Source organism: Anomalospiza imberbis, chromosome 11 (genome assembly GCF_031753505.1).
Source record: "Anomalospiza imberbis isolate Cuckoo-Finch-1a 21T00152 chromosome 11, ASM3175350v1, whole genome shotgun sequence".
Lineage (NCBI taxonomy): Eukaryota > Metazoa > Chordata > Aves > Passeriformes > Viduidae > Anomalospiza > Anomalospiza imberbis.
This window is the reverse complement of record NC_089691.1, coordinates 4963661-4981746: the sequence shown is the minus strand read 5'-3', so window position 1 is coordinate 4981746 and position 18086 is coordinate 4963661. Positions and strand designations below refer to the sequence as shown.

The following is an 18086-nucleotide window of genomic DNA, read 5'->3' as shown; positions in this document are numbered from 1 at the left end:
TTAATATTGGAATTGTTTTTACTCAGTGTTCCTTAATACATTCATTACCAAATTGAAATGCTGATAAACTCAACTGACCCCAGTATTTTTTAAATGAGTGTTCCCTGTAAGTGTGTTTAGTTGAGAACATTTAGAAATTGTGTTGAAAATTGTTTTAAAAAATTGTGTTAAAATGGTTTAATTTAATCTGGCAGGATGTTAATGTGAATTTAATGCCATTGCTTTGCATTATTTAATGTCATTCATTGTTTTAGTCCTTCCTGTCACCTTCAGTATTATTCTTATTCTTCAGTATTATTCTTATTCTTCAGTATTATTCTTATCCTGCAGGTTTTGGTGGCTCAGGTGAAGCTCTGAGTCCTCTATCACATAACAGAATTTCTCTTTCCATTTGTTTAGTCCGGGTTCACCAAGGATGGGTTGCTCAGTAGAAAATTTAAAAGGACTAAGATTTCTGTCGATTTCTTTCTTTTCTCTTTTCTAGAGAAAAAAAATATTTTTTATTATTTGTCCTTTTCCTCCACTCTGCCACGTTTCATCAGCTGGCAGTGCTTGGAAAAGCAGCTCCATCCGCTCCCCTTGTCGTGTTACAAATTCCATTTCTTGTGGTCCACCCAACCTTCCCTAAACTGATCCTTTACCTCTCTGCAGGGTGTGGTACCGCAACAGGAGGAGCTGAGGATGAGGGGGAGGCCGAAGCTGGCTGGATTGAAGGTGCTGCCATCCTCCTGTCTGTCATCTGTGTTGTCCTGGTCACTGCCTTCAACGACTGGAGCAAGGAGAAGCAGTTCCGGGGGCTGCAGAGCCGCATCGAGCAGGAGCAGAAGTTCACCGTGGTGCGAGGGGGACAGGTCATCCAGATCCCCGTGGCAGAGATCGTGGTTGGGGACATTGCACAGGTCAAATACGGTGAGTCCACGTCCTTTGGAACCTTGGGTTGCTCTGCTGGCCCTTCCCAGCAGGATGGAGACGCTTCACTGGCAGGGTTATGGCAGGTTTGTATGGCAGAAAAGTCAGTATTGGCCATGCTGAGGTGACACCTGAGCTGTCAGGGCAAAAGGAGAACCAAGTAAAGATCTGCTGTAAAACTGTACTAGGAAATCAGTTTAATTGGTGTAAACTTCTTTCACTGACCAGGACAAGGACTGGTCAGTTTTCTAGTTCCTTCCAGTTTTCTGTATTTGTTCTTCCAGTTTTCTTGTCCTTCCAGTTTTCTGTATTTGTTCATACCAATACAGAAATTTATAAATTCTTTATCATGGAGGATTACATTATTCAGATTTATTTATTTTTATTTCTGTCCAGTTAGGGGCAAGAGGAAGTGTTTTTAAATATTGCGTGGAAAGGAATTGGCCCTCTGTGATCGCCTCACGAATTGCTTCAGACCCAGATTGATCCCCCAGATCAGGTGCCTGATAATTCCCTGCCGTAGGGAAAGCCCTGTGCTCCAGTGGAGTGAAAGACTCCTGCAGGAACTCTGTGTGCTCTGGAGCAAGTTGTTAATTCCAGCAATATCCCTCTTCCATCAGCCATCACATTTCTCCTGGACTTACCTAAGGGCTCCCTGAGGGGGGAAGGGGAAAGAGCAGCTCAGCTGTTAATTAGCTGCTGTTAATTCCTATGCAGTCTGACGGAGAAACCTTCAGGTGATGTGAGGAGCACTTCCCTGTCCAACCCCCAGCATGGAGATGTCCATTGTGTGTTCAGTGTGATACATTTGGATTCTGGGATAGCAAGAAGCAGAACATGTTTGCAATAAAAGGCCTTTCCTTGCTGGATTGCAGTACTGTGGCTCATGTGGGCAGAATCAGGACTAATTCCTTCCCTTCTCTTTCATTGCACCTTTTAATGCAATTAATTGTGATTTTTAGAACAAAACTCATCATGTAATTCTAAAAGCAATCTCATGGAGGTTTTCCATTGCCACGTTCTGACCACAGGTGACCTTCTACCTGCTGATGGGATATTTATTCAAGGAAATGATCTCAAAATCGATGAGAGCTCCTTGACTGGAGAGTCCGACCAGGTCCGCAAATCCGTGGACAAAGACCCGATGCTGCTGTCAGGTAAAATCTGCCCCCTCCCTCGGACTGCCTTCCCTGCCCTCTCCAGCTGGACACAGCTAAGGCTGGGCTCTGCTGGGTGCCTGATTTCCTGGGAAAGCTGCTCTGGGAGCGTAGGAGCCAATGGAACTTTTTGGAGGATATTTTTATCCACCTTTGTCGTCCAATTCAGGAGAAGATTCCCTCAGAACAAAACACAGAGATACAAGTAGAAGGTTCTTAATTAAAAGGTATTTGGAAATAGTGGCACACCTTAAAGGAGGCTCTGATAAATTTCTGAGGAAGGTTTCAGTGCTTTTCCTTTCCAACTGAACCAACCAAGTCTCTGCTGGCTTATAAAGATCTTTTCTGATCTTTAGGTTTGAATGGAATTTATTCTGGGGTGTGGGGTTTGACCTAATTTGTGTATTTGTGATGTCTTGCTGAAACTGTTTTCTTGCAGAAGATAAACTTGATTAGTGACAATATTTCTTTTAAAAAGAGAATCTGATGGTGATGGATGTGCTGCCTGAGGTTTGTGCTTAAGCATTAATTCTTGGTTGAGAATAATGCACAACAGGGTTTATTTTGGTTATGTGGTGATATCCCCCTCAATATAGCTTACTGTCAGAAAGGCCTTGCATAATTTTTTACATTTATTTTAGCTCTCTGTGACCTTTCTTGCCTCTTTTCAGGCACCCATGTCATGGAGGGCTCTGGGCGGATGCTGGTGACTGCTGTGGGGGTGAATTCTCAGACTGGCATCATCTTCACTCTGCTGGGAGCTGGGGGAGAAGAGGAGGAGAAGAAAGACAAGAAAGGTAAATCTCCCAACACCAGCTCCAGAGAAAGCTCCTGGGCTTTGTGCAGCCAGAGCTCTCCTCCGCTTTTGACAAATAAATGTGATTTTTCAAACTGCCTTTTTTTTTTTTATGACACATTTTTATCATCACATGTCACACAGAAAAACAGCAGAAGCTGTTAACCAATAAATCCATTGGATAACAAGATGTTTTTCCAGTGTGAAACTGCAGGCTCCCAGTCCATACTGAAATGCAAGGGAATAGCTGGGCATGCTCCAGTTGCTGTGGCTTCTCTACATGAATCCATGCTCACCTACAGTTTGCTAAGATTTTGTGCTTTTCTATCAATTCAATTCTTTTTCCCCAGGGGAAAAAACCCTCGGCCATGGAAATAGCATCTGTGTTGGAGCTTCAGGACTAAAATAAAGATAAGCTGCGGCTCTTTGCTAGCCTGGTTGTTTAATGTCAGTGGCTGACTTGAGAGGCATTTTAATTTCTTCAGGTGTAAAGGTCGAGCTAAGAATAGTAAAAGCCAAGAATGTAGCAGTAAATGTTAGCAGACAGTTTTACTTTCATGTCCTGCATCAGTTAATGAAATCAAGAAGCCTCTTTGGGCTTTTCACCTTATTACAGTGTGATGTCATAAGCATTTGCTAATTTATGGGCTGCACACTAAGCAGAAACATGATTTAATGTCTGTCCTTGCCAGTTTTTCTTCACCCAGTCTTGTAAACTGTTCTGCTTCCACAATTTCATTCCAAGTCTGTCCTAAGAATAGTTGTCTTTCAGACATGATTAAGGGCCAATTAATACAGGTTTTGCAGACATTTCTGCTCTTTCTAGTGGTTTTCACTATTAATAAAAAAACCAAAAACAAACAGTTAAAGCTTTACTGAACATTTTATTTGCTATCTGTCAGGCAATATGATTCCACCTTTTTTTTTCTTTCCATCTTTTTATATGAAGTTGCAGATAGGAAGGCCAAATTCAAATGGTTTTTAAGACCTACAATTTCCATTTCTGAGTATGTTCAACAAGTGTCTACCTTTGACTCCCTGCTGCTTTGAGGAAGTCTCTTTTTACTAAATGAAATGTTTACCATTTCATTTCTGCACAGAAATGCACAATAGCTGCCAGGCATGGGGGCTCCAGGAGAATCAAAATGAGGAAAGACTGAAACTTCACAAAGCAAAACTCTTTCATGCCAGACTAGGTTTGAGCAGCACCTTGGAGTTTGCTTTTGCTGTCGTTCAGAGCGTTTGTGTGGTCTGGAGGAGAGGAGGAGCAGCTTCACCCCTGTGTGATGTGAGAGCTCCCTGGGCTGGGTTTAACTGGGCTGGCCTCCTCAGGCTGTGCTCAGGACACTGGTGACTCTCAGGTTTCACAGGGAAGAGCCTGGAAAGGCAGGAAAAGAGAAATCAGGGCGTTTTCCCCACATTGTGGCTGTAACTTAGCCAGAGACAGAGATTCTAACAGAGGTGTGTTAGAATTTGGATGCAGACACAGAATTTAATTGAACATGGCTCTGTGGAAACAGCTATAATATAAAGAATCCATAACATAGAGAATTCCTCCACATTTTCTGATGCAGCTTTGTGCTCGTGCCTGGGCAGAGCTGGTGGCAGACAGAGGCACCAACTCAAATGAAAACCTCTGGTACATAAACCTGCAGTTCTCAGAAATCCTGCCTCTTTCAGTCCGTGTGGGTGTGTGCTTTTATTGTTCATTAACACTTTAAAAATCATCATGCAGGTGTGAAACAGGAGGAGGAACAGCAGCTTCCAGGTAGAGTAAGAATTGTACCCCATCCAGTGGTGCAAATCAGGGGGGAACTGCTGATTGAAATAATCATTGAATCAGTCACGTTGAAATTAAAAAAATGATTTCAAATCAACAAGATTGCTGGTGCCAAATCTTTTGGTGTGCAGGCATTGTTGGTGTTGCTAATCTTCCCGTTCAGCTGGAATAATCAGCTGTTCTCCAGAAGCAAATTGCAAAGTCTTTAATGTGGAATACTTGATTTGCTGTTAGCAGCTCACGCTGTGCTGGTTGGGGTGGGGATCCAAACGGAATAAAGAGCAAGCACGAGTCACCAAAACAGTTTAAGTCGTTGCCACCACAGTAATCAAATTTGCAATTGAAATTTTCCTGAATGCAGTTGCACAGGGTGTGTTTTTAAATCCTGGGAGCTGTTTATTTTCTTCTCCCAATTTGCCATTTGTAAATAAAATCAGCCCATTCTTCTGCAGTACCAACCCAGTACAGCATGAAATAATCCCTGTGGGGCAAGGACTGGAGCCGTTTGAGAGTCTCAGTCAGGATTCATGCGAGGACTTGGTTCTGTTGTGAGCACTTCACCACCACAAACAAAACAAAATAAATTTCATCTATTATTTGCAGAGACTAATTTTATTGAACTTTACTATAAAAACCAGCAAAATGATAAAAACTTTAAGCTTTTCACTTTCCTGTGAGGAAAGATTTCTTGTCCAATTTTCTCTAATATATGGATAATAACTGAAAAGAAAAAGAGGGTTTTCTTTTGTGATTCTTCCTTCATGTCATCACAAACCAGGAAATGTCTCATGTCTGTTTTCTGGATTTAAAATAACCCCTTATTCTCCTCAAGACTATATTTGCCTTTCCCACATAAAATATAGGAAAATTCCATGTTTCTCCTCAGATCGATGTGCATTTTACCTGGGTGATGGCAGGGCATGGATTGAGCCCTGTTAGACTGGGATGCACCAGTGGTGATAAATCATAATGTGCAAAATTATTTAAAGCATAAAATATTTACCACTGTACTATGTAGAAGTATGTACAGATATAGCTATAATACATTTTTAAATGCAAATTTTAAAGCTACACATGCACTGTGTAAATTAACACCAAAAGAAACATTTCAACCACTTAAAAAATGCATAAATTACATTAAAGTACAAAAAATAAGACATAAAAGGACTAAAGCAATGCACACAGGACTGTGTACAGTCTGTTCTCACCAACTCCTTTAACTTTGCTAAATGTGTTTCATATTTATTTGTCTTTTGTTATTATTATTATTGTTGTTGTTATTATTATTTGAGTTTTCAGCTTACTTTGTGACACCTTCCCAATGCCACATTGCTTTGGAAATTTGTGTTAATTAATTTCAAACTCTTTGATTTTGGGAGCAAGCAAAGCCACAAGGGCTTTTCGCTCCGTCACGTGCATTCGTTCGCGGTGCTGTTATTATTTATTTATTATTTGCTGTTTTGTTTTTGTGTTTTTTTTGTTTGTTTTGTGTTTTTTTTTTATCCATTATTGCTCAGTAGATTCTTCCCATCCCTCCTCCCACCCTCCTCCAGCCACAGATGGTGCAGCAGGTGCAAATGCCACTGATAATGCAAATGCCAGCTTAGTCAATGGTACGTCACAACCCCCGGCTTGTCTGATTTGATGGATTTCTCTCCTGACTGTGTCAAGTTCCCTCTCCCCTCGCTGACCTGCACAGATGTTGTGTGTGTGTGACTGCACTCTGAGAGATCCTGCTCCACATGCTCTGCAGGAGCTTGGCAGAGGGGCCACAGGGATGCTGCAGCTTCATTCCCACCGAATTCAGCCTGGCAGAGGCAGAGCTTGGAATCGTGATCTGTTTGCCATTCAAACTGCAGTTAAAAGAAGCAGTTATGTCAGGCCACTTTCAAAACTTTTGGGCAGATTCGCCTGAAGTTTTATTATAAAGTTTCATTATTCAGCACAGATCTGGAGAGGAGCACCATGAGAAAGGGATTCTCTCTGCTTCTCCTCTTTTTCACTCCTAATTCCTCACACAGTTCTGAGAGAGGGCTGGGATCAGGGATCTGCCTCCATTTCAACCAGCACTGTGTTAGGAACAGCTTTTGCTGTTTCAGGAGGGACCAAGAAGTTTTGTGGATATTTATGTGAGCCCTCAGTGACTTTCTCCTGAGCCTGCCTGTGTGAACTAAACCCAAACCAAGCCATTCCTGCAGCCAGTTTTGACTGTGTCGCAGTACAGATTCCTGACCCGGCTAGCTAGCACGCAGATATTTCAGTGTCTCTCCTAATAGTCAAATTCCAGTGTTAAATTGGATTGAATGGGTCAATATTAGAGTAGGCATCAGCTGTATTTTGCTGCTAATCAGATACATGAGCCTTTATTTGCCAAGCAACCTTTCCTTCTTGTGCAGAGCCAAAAATACCGAGTAAAGTCATTCTACTTTTCATGTTGGTGAAAGAAGTCTTTTTGCCTTGCAGGTTGCATTTCACATGTGAAATGAGAGTTTCTAACAGCAATATCAAGTGCTAAACAAGGAACAGGATTTACTGCTGTAGGATCTTATTTAAAACAGTGACACAGGAAATCTTTAAGCCTATTTTCAAATCATTTAAAAAAAAACATATAACCAGATTTAAAACCCATTCTGGAAAACTAGGATTTACAATCCCTACATCTCCTTGCATGGCAGGGACTGCCATCATTCTGGTTCCAGATTCCCTAGAGACCAAGAAGCAGGGAATGAATTGTAAGTTTTATTCTCCATTGCTGTGAGGGTGCTGAGCTCCTGACACAGAGCAGCTGTGGCTGCTCCTGAATCCCTGGAAGTGCCCAAGGCCAAGTTGGACAGGGCTGGAGCAGCCTGGGACACTGGAAGGTGTCACTGCCATGGCAGGGCTGGCACTGGATGGGCTTTAGGGTTTGTTCCAACCCAAACCATTCTGTGATGATTCTGTGATAATTCCAGTATGGTGAGTGTAAAACAAACTCCCCTGCAGTCCCCCTGGATGCTCAGCACCCCTGCCAGCTGCAGAGAGGGATGGGAGCAGAGTTCAGCCCCTCCTTGCTGGTGCTCAGCAGGTGCAGAACGAGCCCTGGGCTCTGCTCAGAGCTGGGGCTGCCTGGTAAATCCCTGTTGTGTTTGGGTTTAATGCTGAGCTTAATGAGGAAATTGAGTTCCAGGGGATATTAGATCAGTGTCGGAATTAGGGATGTGATTTTCCATCATCCTCTCTCCAGTCAGGAACAGCAGTTACTGCCCATGTTTATCCTGGAGCTGAGAGATACAAGCTCAGGGCTTTGCAGTGTGCAGGGAATTTTTTGTGCAGTTAAGGATGTTTTTGGATTTTAGCTCCTCTGAGATGAGGCAGTTCAATTATTCTGCTGGTCTTTGATCAATCAACAAGGGCAGGAGAGGCTTTCCACAATTCAACTGCTCAGAGATCTCAGGCAGGCAAACATAGGTCTGAGTGCTTTGGAATTGTCTGGGAAATGGGCAATGCCAGATTTCTGGTAATTTCTCAGTTAGCACTGCTGATTAGGATGAGTTAAATACTGAAAAAGTAGATATGGTTTGGAGGGGAGAAAGGAAGGAGAGGATAAGTTACAAAGCAAGGACTCCAAATTCATCTGCATTTTCCTTTGGTCTGGATGAAATGAATATTTTTTTAAAGTCTGAAAATTCTTCCTGAGGTGTCACTGGAAACAAGAATTTTACCCAAAGTAATACTTTTGTGTAGAAAATACCTTAAAATAAGAATTAATAATTGTATACTTGAATAAGTAGCAAGGTCAGGAAATGCTGTTATTTGAAAAATCAACCAATTACATTTCAGATAAAATATTTTCATTCTTAATTGTCAATAAACAATTGACACAAAGAAAGAGTTTGTTGTTAGCCTGTGAGCCTGTAGTGATAAATTAATTTACTGTGTGACCCAGCCTGTGTATTATGTGCTGTACCAAAGGAACCCTTATAAATTCTTATAAATGTTGAGTTTTAGGAGTTGAGATCAACATAGAGAATAGTTGCTGATCTCATTGTCAGAACTGTGGACAATACATTCAGTTTTTGAAAGGTTGCAAGTTAAGGCCATAAACAGAGCAGAAAATTTTGCAGAAATGTAGTAATTCAGGAAATCTCATCTCCTTCCAAAGTATTATATTTAGTACAGGTAACTTTAAAAAATGAAAATCAGGGAAGCAGCAGTCATTGTTTACAGCTTGTTTACCCCAAATTTGATTTCCTTCTAGTAGCTGAAATTACCCCAAATTTGATTTCTTTCCAGTAGAGCACTGCCACCTTCCTAAGTCAGGATTTCCAGGGTGGGTTGTTGGGGTATTTTTGGCATTTGTAAGCTAGAGAATTTGCTACTTAAATGCGTGTTCAGAAAATATAGAAATGGTATAGAAATGGCTTACCAGAGTCAGAGAAATCTCTGCTGGAATATTTTACATCTACAGCTAATCCCAGTGTAGGTACTGAGCTACTTCTGCTCCTGCTAAGCAATTTGCAGTTTGAGCTCATATTTAAATATTATTTTTCTATTTTTAATACATTTTAAAATTTATATTTTAATATATTTCTGAATTGTAAGGGAAGTTATTTATAGAATGGATAGAAGAATTATCTACAACTTTCTGTTTAACACAGTGGTTCCCTGTCAGCACTTGGAACACAATTCCATTATTTGCTTTGGTTGATTCCAAGCACTTTTTCCAATTTAGAAATAATTTCCAAATGAGGGAAATAATTTCCAAAATAGTGGTAGGAATTTGTTGTTCTGTGACATTGTCCTCAAGGGCTGCAGCAGGTAAAGGGGAGGCTTTTCTTAGGAATTTTGTTCAGTGGAGTCCATGACTTTTATAGTAAGAATTTTGTCAGTAAAGGTGTCACGAGTCCTTTCCAAAATACAGGGATTGTAGTGAGGCAAAGGCATGTGAAAAATATTTATATTTAAATTCAGAAATATCAAAACAGCTGCAGAATGCAGATGTTAGAAATGCTATTCTAAACTTTCTGATTTTTCATCCTTGCTTAGAAAAGTGATAAAAAACTCAGATGGATTTCTCCAGCCCAAACAACATTTATTTTATTCATTACTCCGAAGAGAAAAGAAGAAAATATTTTCAGAATTACATAAAAAAATATTGTATTTTTAAAGAATTATTTCACATGATGCTATCAAAATAATAATAAATACTCCTCCTTTTGACAATTCTAAATAATGCACCAAGGAGAGAAGGATGGGGGAGTATTTGGAGCAGGAAGGAGAAAGGATCTCTCAGCAGTGGTGATTCTATCACCTTTCTTTCTGCCTTAACTTCCCTGTTAACATTTTATACCAAAATGCAGCCTTAAAATTATTTGGCACAGGAGGATATAAATCGTTTACAGCTTCCTTTTCTTCATTTTGATTACCCAAATTACCTTCTCTTTGTTATTCTAAATAACTGAACTGTAACTACCTCTGATGACTTCCCCCACTCAATAACCTGAATGCAGTGGATTAAGAATATTAAGACTGTATTTTTAAAATACCTGAGTTTAAACTGTTGTTAATGATTGTTTATTTTGTGTACTGCTATTTTCAGGCAACCAGTCAATTGTTGGTGTAATTTATTATGATAATTATGCTATTAAATAGCAAATATATGTCCTAAAAGTACATGTTTTAATTTACAAAAAAAATAATCTCTATGATGTGTTTGCCAGTTGGCACAGCCACGTTTGGCTTTTGTTGGTAATTTTTATCTTTTTGAAAGTTGAATATTTTTTAATTTTTTTGCCAGTCCTAGGTTAGGAATTGCACTCTGCAAAAGGATCTCCAGAGCAGGAAATGGAGCAGACTGCCTGATCTAAATTAATGCCTTCCAGTTCTTTGGGAAGGCTTTATGCTCCAGCCAGAAATCCAGATCTCCAGAGATATTTTGTGTCTTCCCGTAACTTTATTAAAAGACCTTCTAAGAAAAACAGCCACCAGGCAGGTACTGAGTCCAACTGTGCCCCAGAGGCCAAGGTTTTATAGGGAGTTTCACCTTGAAAATGAGCTTGGTTTTGCTCAGGTTCATGGATTCCTCTCTTGTGCAAAGGGTAAAGCTCTGGAAGGTGGATTCTGGATTTTTAAAAGTCCTGTTACTGCCAGCGTGGGAATAGAATTAGAAATACAGACAAGCAGCTGATGGTCAGTGGCTCATTCACCTGAGCTCTGAGATGATTTTAGGTCATGAGATGTCCTTTCCCTGGCTCTGCTTCTGGGCTTTGGAATTTCCCAGTGGGGCACTGGGGCCTATTTTTGACAAATACAAGACTGATTTGGCCACTTTTGCTCTCCCACTTAGTGCAAAGACCAACATGCAAGAGACACATCTTAGCTTTTCCATTTTGTTATGATTTATTCACAGCAGAGTGAAAAAAAAATAATCCACATAGCAGTCAGAAGAACAAGATGTACCTGCTGGCACATTTTTTAATAAATTCTGATGGTACATTTCTTATTAGAATGTGTCAACAATCCTGTAATGGAGTTTTAACTTAATTTCCCTTAGCATAATTTTTTATTGTGCATTTTACATAACTACCAAAAGACACTGTCATCCATTCTGAGATAATACTTCTTGTAGTCTTTTCCATAAATTCATATAATTACTGTGAAAATTTCATAAGGCGTCCCACCAAGAAATTCTGAATACATTTGAAAATATTTAGCTGTTATTCTGAACACCAAAGTTTTGTATGTGATTTGTACATTTTGCCATTTTTATCTCATACACACTTTCAAGTGGCATTCCTACTTTAAAAAGGCACAAAGGAATAAGGACTTCGTTGTGGTAAAACTGTTTGTGGATAAAATGTCAAGCTGGAAATTAAAGAGTCACTTGGTAAATCTGTGTTCAGGATAAATCTGAATTTAGGTCACCTGGCACTTGTATTTCCAGAAGAAATTTGCTAATTAGTACAATCAAGTGAGGAAGATGTAATTTAAAAATCCTATCTGATTTACATTTTTTAGTTATTTAGACTTATTAACACCATTTTTTTCCTATTTTTTCCTCAATTCAATAACATGATTAATTTAATTCTGGAATACATTAAGAAAGCCATACTCTATACTGGTGTGTGTCAGAAGTTTTAAGTCCCAGCCCTCTGAAACATCAGCTCAGGAATATTCCAATTCCTCTTTCCACCAGATCCACTTTTTTAGATTCCCCCTCTGAATTTATGCAGATTCCTCAAAAATACGTGCTGATATTCAGCATTTAAGGTGTTCCAACCCTGAGCTTGGCTGGAATTCCTTGGGCATGCCAGGCTGGGTTGGCCCCTCTGTGAGTGCAGGTGTGAGGGCAGGGGATGGTGCCCAGGTGCCCGTGGTGTGCTCATGGCTTTTGTCTCCCATTGATATAAATCCCCATTTTCATGTTCTGTCTTGGCTGAAGGTTGTTTACTGTCTGTTGTCTGTTGGAATTTTTCATCATTTAGGCAAGATGCAGGATGGGAATATGGAGAACAACCAGAACAAAGGTAATCTTCTTTGCTATTCAGGAGGTTGTGGATTGTATCGATAGCATGTAGTTCAACCCTGTCCAAAGTACAGTGAGAACCTGTTGTCTGTGCCTGTGTGTGAAACTGGCCCTAATTGTTCATGCAGAATGTCCAAGAGAACCCCAAACAACTAACCCCAACCAAAGAGATTGTAACTTCCACAAGCTGCAGAGGTTTAGGAGAGGAGTATTTTAAAGGAACCATTTACAGGTGTTGCTTTCATCTCACAAAGCTCATTTGAATTATTTTTTTCCTGTGCAAGTTGTGTGTCCTACGTATTGTTAGTGATTTTCCAGCCCAGTTTTTTTATGTCTCATCATCTCTGGTGTCTGTTGGCATTGTCTGGACATCTCTTCATTTGCAGGGGAAAGGCAAAGCAATAAGAAAAGGAAACCTTAAAGCCAAGGTGCTATCTAGCAGTGTAAAAGCCTTTTATAAGGATAAACAACAGGAAGATTCAGAGTCTTAGGAGTTTCTTATTTAATATACAATGTCAGGAAGAAATTGGAATCAATATTTTGCTTTCTCTGAAGAAAAATCATGGTTCCCTTTTTATTACAAGACACAGCTATCATGAGCTCTTTGGGTTATACCAAATAAAACGATAATTTTCTCTTCTCAGATAATATTGAACATTGCAAAGATGATGGCTCAGAAACTGGATAGAGAAACTCAGTGGTTCATGGTACAAAAGTACCCAATAAAATGCTATTAAATAATAAGCATTCAGGCTAGGTAGATAAATTAGATTTCCAGGTCAAACAAGCACGGTCTTGTACAATCTCTTCACGAAAGCAAAGCTGATTCATCTCATCCTATTTTATTTATTGTGCTCAGTACAAAGCAGACACATGCACATATATCCACTGCAATGTCATTGCCTTTCAGAAACACATAAAAAAATAAAGTTTCCTTCTGCTGGCATTCTGTCAGGAAAGGAGGGATCAGCCCTGAAACTGTGTTTGGGTGTTGTGGGGGAATGGTGGTGCCACCACCATCAGACCCCAGGGCTGAGTTCCTTGATCACGGAATGCTGAGGAAACTTTATAACTGCCGGATTTTCTGCAATGGTGGATGGCAGAGTCTGGTCCCCTGGTCACTGAGGTGCCCCTGCAGCCCAGAGAGGTGACATCTGGGCCACCTGTGCAGCCACATGGCCTTCAAAATGTTTGCATTGGAAATATGATTATGAGGGGGCATTGCATTCCAAGAGGCATCCCAAAATCCAGAGGAACATGGATCTGTCAGAGCACCTGAGCTCTGCTGTTCCAGGGAATCCTGCAGTGCTGGTGCTGCCACCTGCCAAGTCACGTGCAAGACATTCAGTGACATATATGTGTATGGCCCAGAGCATCATGGCTGGGGGTAAAAATGAGCGATACACCCAATCAGGGCTTTCCAGCCCAAATCCCCACGTGTCCTGAGGGATGTGCTGGCACAGCTGTGTCCTGCAGAGCCCCGCTGGCTCTCCAGGGAGCCAAGGGTGTCCCTGGCAGAGATTGTCCCAGACAGCCCCTGTGATGCTGGCTGGGTTCAGAGAGGATGAACCCAGAGAAAAGGAAGGGATAAAGCTCTGGAGTAACAGTTTTGTTCTGCATTATCAGCCAAGCAGCAGGACGGGGCTGCTGCCATGGAGATGCAGCCGCTGAAGAGTGCAGAAGGGGGAGAGGGAGACGACAAGGACAAGAAGAAGTCCAACATGCACAAGAAAGAAAAATCCGTCCTGCAGGGAAAGCTGACCAAGCTGGCAGTGCAGATTGGCAAAGCAGGTATGGCTGGGTGACACCAAACCCCTCTGAGTCACAGGAGGCAAAGAGCTGGAAAGCAAATGGTTCTGAAAAGGAACAGGCCATATTTTACTGCAGGATTTGGAAATGGGTCATCACAAAGTTGTTCTAAGGAGAGTATGTGGTGCTGAAGATCTTTTATTCTCCTAAAAATCAACTTTGACTGTCAAGGAGCCTTGGGCAACTTGGATTGTAATGAATATTTGAATCAAAATGAAATGCAGCTTTTCTCAGAGTTAATATTCCCAAGTGCAGTAATTGCGTATTTAATTTCCTCTCCCCTCAGAACCTGGGAGTGCACAGTTTCAGAAACTCTAATACCATCTCAAAATATCACTCACACAGTATTTCCCTCTCATGGATTCTGAAATCATTCTGCTCTCCCCAAATGTCCATATTCCTGCCTTCTCCCCAAGCACGACACATCTTTCAACTCCTGTATCCAGAACCATCTGGCCCCTGTTGTTGGAAGCAGCCCTTCTCCAACATGTAGGCAGAGAGTAGAAACCTTCCATAAGGGCCTAAAATTCCTTAGGTTTGTTTTTCTCGTGGTATTAAAGAGATTTTGATCTCAGCTCCTTGGTGGAGGCCCTACAAGATCCCTTTCCCTCTGTTCCATCTCGTCAGCCTTCTGCCCCAATCTGGCTTTTCCCTTCCCATCCCTCTGTGAGTTCATCACAGGAGTTGATCACATAACCCCACGATGCCAATTCCCCTTGCCTGAGCACAGTGTGACCAAATCCAGGATTATCATCCCTGATATCCAATTTCATGCCTTGCCCCAGTTCATATTCCTCCAGCTTCTCTCCTTTGTTTCCCCTGATGATTAATTCCTTGGGTTAAATACCTTTCTTCACTGCCTTGACTTCTACTCTGGCACATGAATGTCACTCTTAAAGTAATTGTGTAGGGATTTCTGACCAGAATGTGGCAAGGAACAGGAATTAAATTAATTAATCATTGCCTCATTTGATTTTTCTTTGTTGTTGCGCAACCTGTGGGGATATCTTGCGGTTTCAGGAGTATTTTCCTGTACAATATTTTAATGGATTTTCCCTTATCCTCTGGCACAGAATGATCTCCCTGACTCATCTGTTTCCTGTCGACCTTAGCATCCTTCAGCTTTACAAATTTTTTAAAAACTGCAGTCAAGACATGAAATTCACAGCATTCTCCTTCTACTGTATGATCTCATTAGGGAGAAATTAATTTATTCCAAAATGCAGGCTTAACTGCTTCACAGAAACCTGCCAATCCAAGGGCTGGTCAGAGCAAGGCAAAGCTGAGGCTATAATGGAAATTTTATTTGCATGCTCAAATCCAGTGACAAAGCTGTGGAGCAGGAGTGCCATCCCAGCAGCCTGTGCCACTGGGAGAGGGGATGGAATGCTTGGGATATTTTGTCAATTCTGTGAAATATTTATTGGTGGCTCTGTCTCTTTGGAACCTCTGCTCATGAAAATACCCACTCTGCAGACATTCCCTTGAAAAGGGACACCTTGGAAACACCAGTATCAGTCACATTTTAAAGAAACCCAGTGTAAAACTGTCTTGTGGACAATTCTGCATTATTGCCTCTTTATATTCACATAGACTCATCTGTAGGGCTTTTCTACAGTATTTTATACAGCCACATAACCTATGGGAGGCTCCTTGGCTCAAGCCTCTAAAGATATACTTAGAAGAAAGGTGTTTAAATATGGATAGACAAGTAATTTGTAAAAGGTGGGGGTTAAAAGGCCAGATAAATGTTGTACCAGGCAAAGTAATGTGCTAAATTGAATAAGCTTAGCTTAAGTGACAGCAGAACTGCGCTGCCTGGGAAGTTTTAAAGGCAGCAGTAAGTGCTTAAAAATGAATTCCCTAGAATTCCTGGTGCACTGGAATGTGTGCTTGCTGTAAATATATTATGTCAATGTTTTTTCTTCATTGTACAGTTTATTCTTGTTATTGGTACTGGTGAAAAATGTCACAAAGAAAGAAAGAAAGAATTTCCTATCAAATCCCAATTTCTAATTGCTCGTGTTTCCAGTGGTGTTTGGGTTTATGGTAACTGGATATTTCTCCTCCCAGGTCTGGTGATGTCTGCCATCACTGTCATCATCTTGGTACTGTATTTTGCCATTGACACCTTTGTGGTCAACAAGAAGCAGTGGTTGCCTGAGTGCACTCCTGTCTACGTTCAGTATTTTGTTAAATTCTTCATTATTGGTGTTACTGTGCTCGTGGTTGCTGTTCCTGAGGGACTCCCACTTGCTGTCACTATTTCTCTGGCTTATTCTGTAAAGGTAAGAGACATTCAAAATAATCCAGGGAGAAAAGTGCTGTTTGCTTGAGTTCATTACTGATTTGGTCCTCAGGTTTTATCAGATGGGATGAAAAATGGTCTGAAAATTATGTGCTCAAAATATTCATGAAATTGCTTTAAAGAAAACTTATACTGAAAGTATTTCTAACATAAATGCAAATACATCTTCCAACACATCTCCTGAAAACTGCACAGTGCAGAATATAAAACAGTAGAAATACCCACTTAATTTGCAAGGAACCAGGAATTTATTGAGTAGAATGTACTCTGAAAATAGTCCAGTCTTTTGATATAGAATAACTTTGTATTCAGATTTTCTTGTGCAGCTGTACATAGTTTTGACAGGGATTTGAAATCTTCAGGAACACTTCTCAGAGAAATTGGAGTTTCTCAAAGAAATTAAGAGTTTCACTGAAGCTTTCATGTACTTTTCTTGAATGCAGTTTCAGTTCTTTGAAGTCAATGTAAATGGTTCTATTAGGAAATTAAAGAGGATTAACATCCTGGACTTCAGGATTACTTGAGCAATTTAATCAGATGATTTAAACATTCTGGGAGTCTTAGATGAAGATGGTGTAAAGTTGATTTCCATTTATCATGTAAACAAATTAACTTAGGAAGTTTAGGAAGGAATCTCTTGGCTTTGGTGTAGCCAAATATCACAATTATTAGGAAAAGGGAGGAAGTCTCAAAGATGGGGTTTTGCTGATGAAGAATGTAGCTGCTTTGAAAATGTTTTCTCATTCTCCTGATGTCCTTCTTCTGACACCCTTTCTCTTTTGCTTTTCCCCCAAAACGTGTGGTCCACCTGCGTGCTGCCAGATAATATCCTGACATTCCAAGCAGTGTTAAGTAAAAACCCCAAATGTTTGCTATAACCATAATTTTTAAAAAATGCTTTTTTCTCTGGTTCTTTTGGCTCATCATTGCTGTTCCAGCTATTCCTTAAAATGCAAACCTACCGCAGGAAAATGATGCAACTCTTTTAAAAGTTTATCAAAGGCAAAATAGGGATAGGGATAGGCAGGGGCAGGCACAGCTTGGTTGTCTGTAACTGGGATTTGGGGTTATTGGCCCCCATCAAAGCTCTGCTTTAGGGAACATTCTCACCAGCAGGACTAACCGTGGGCTGCTTTCCTTTTTATGACTAAAAACCTCAAAAGCCAGCATCGAAGGGTTTTTTTACTTGGCTTTTGGTGGGTTTTCCCCTCAGAAAATGATGAGGGACAACAACCTGGTGCGGCACCTGGACGCCTGCGAGACCATGGGCAACGCCACGGCCATCTGCTCGGACAAGACGGGCACGCTGACCACCAACCGCATGACCGTGGTGCAGGCCTACGTGGGCGACGTCCACTACAAGGAGATCCCCGACCCCGACTCCATCCCTGCCAAAACCATGGAGCTGCTGGTCAATGCAATTGCTATCAACAGTGCTTACACTACAAAAATTCTGGTGAGTCGGTGCCTTTTTTTGGGGGGCAGTTAAGTGAGGCCTAGCAGTGATGCCTTGAGAAGTCTGCCGTAGAGAAGAGGCTGGATGGAGTTAAAGAATAAAGCAGGGATTTGTTAAAAGGATCTCCTCCATGGATCCACCTTGGGCAGCACCAGAGCCCAGCCAGGGCTGCACCCAAGATGAGCCCAAATGGTCCCAAAATGCACGAGCGCTCCCGGGGGCTCTCACTGTGATCAGCTCTGCTCCATTGGCACATTGCAGTTCATTGTCCCATTCCAGCTCCAGCCCATGCAGTCCCATCCTGCTTGTTTTTCTCTCTCCAGCCCACGTTGTTGGTGCTCTTGGGCTGAGGTTTGGATCATTTGTC

General features: G+C 41.2%; 1 protein-coding gene across 15 annotated transcripts in view; it reads left to right on the top strand.

Annotated features, from left to right (window-relative positions):
* Nucleotides 1-18086, top strand: part of ATP2B2 (ATPase plasma membrane Ca2+ transporting 2) — a 394438-nt gene that overhangs the window by 304600 nt on the left and 71752 nt on the right. For 11 of the 15 annotated variants that reach the window (XR_011002928.1, XM_068201521.1, XM_068201520.1 and 8 more), the window contains 8 exons: nt 652-909; nt 1941-2066; nt 2738-2863; nt 6163-6255; nt 12106-12147; nt 13773-13937; nt 16029-16243; nt 17477-17719. Coding sequence is in view for 14 of the 15 variants with exons in the window: in XM_068201521.1 (XP_068057622.1) it covers nt 652-909; nt 1941-2066; nt 2738-2863; nt 6163-6255; nt 12106-12147; nt 13773-13937; nt 16029-16243; nt 17477-17719 (1268 nt within the window). In the remaining variant the exon portion in view is untranslated. The remainder of the gene's footprint in view (nt 1-651; nt 910-1940; nt 2067-2737; nt 2864-6162; nt 6256-12105; nt 12148-13772; nt 13938-16028; nt 16244-17476; nt 17720-18086) is intronic. The other 4 variants (XM_068201528.1, XM_068201532.1, XM_068201531.1 and 1 more) reach the window with 2 other exon arrangements.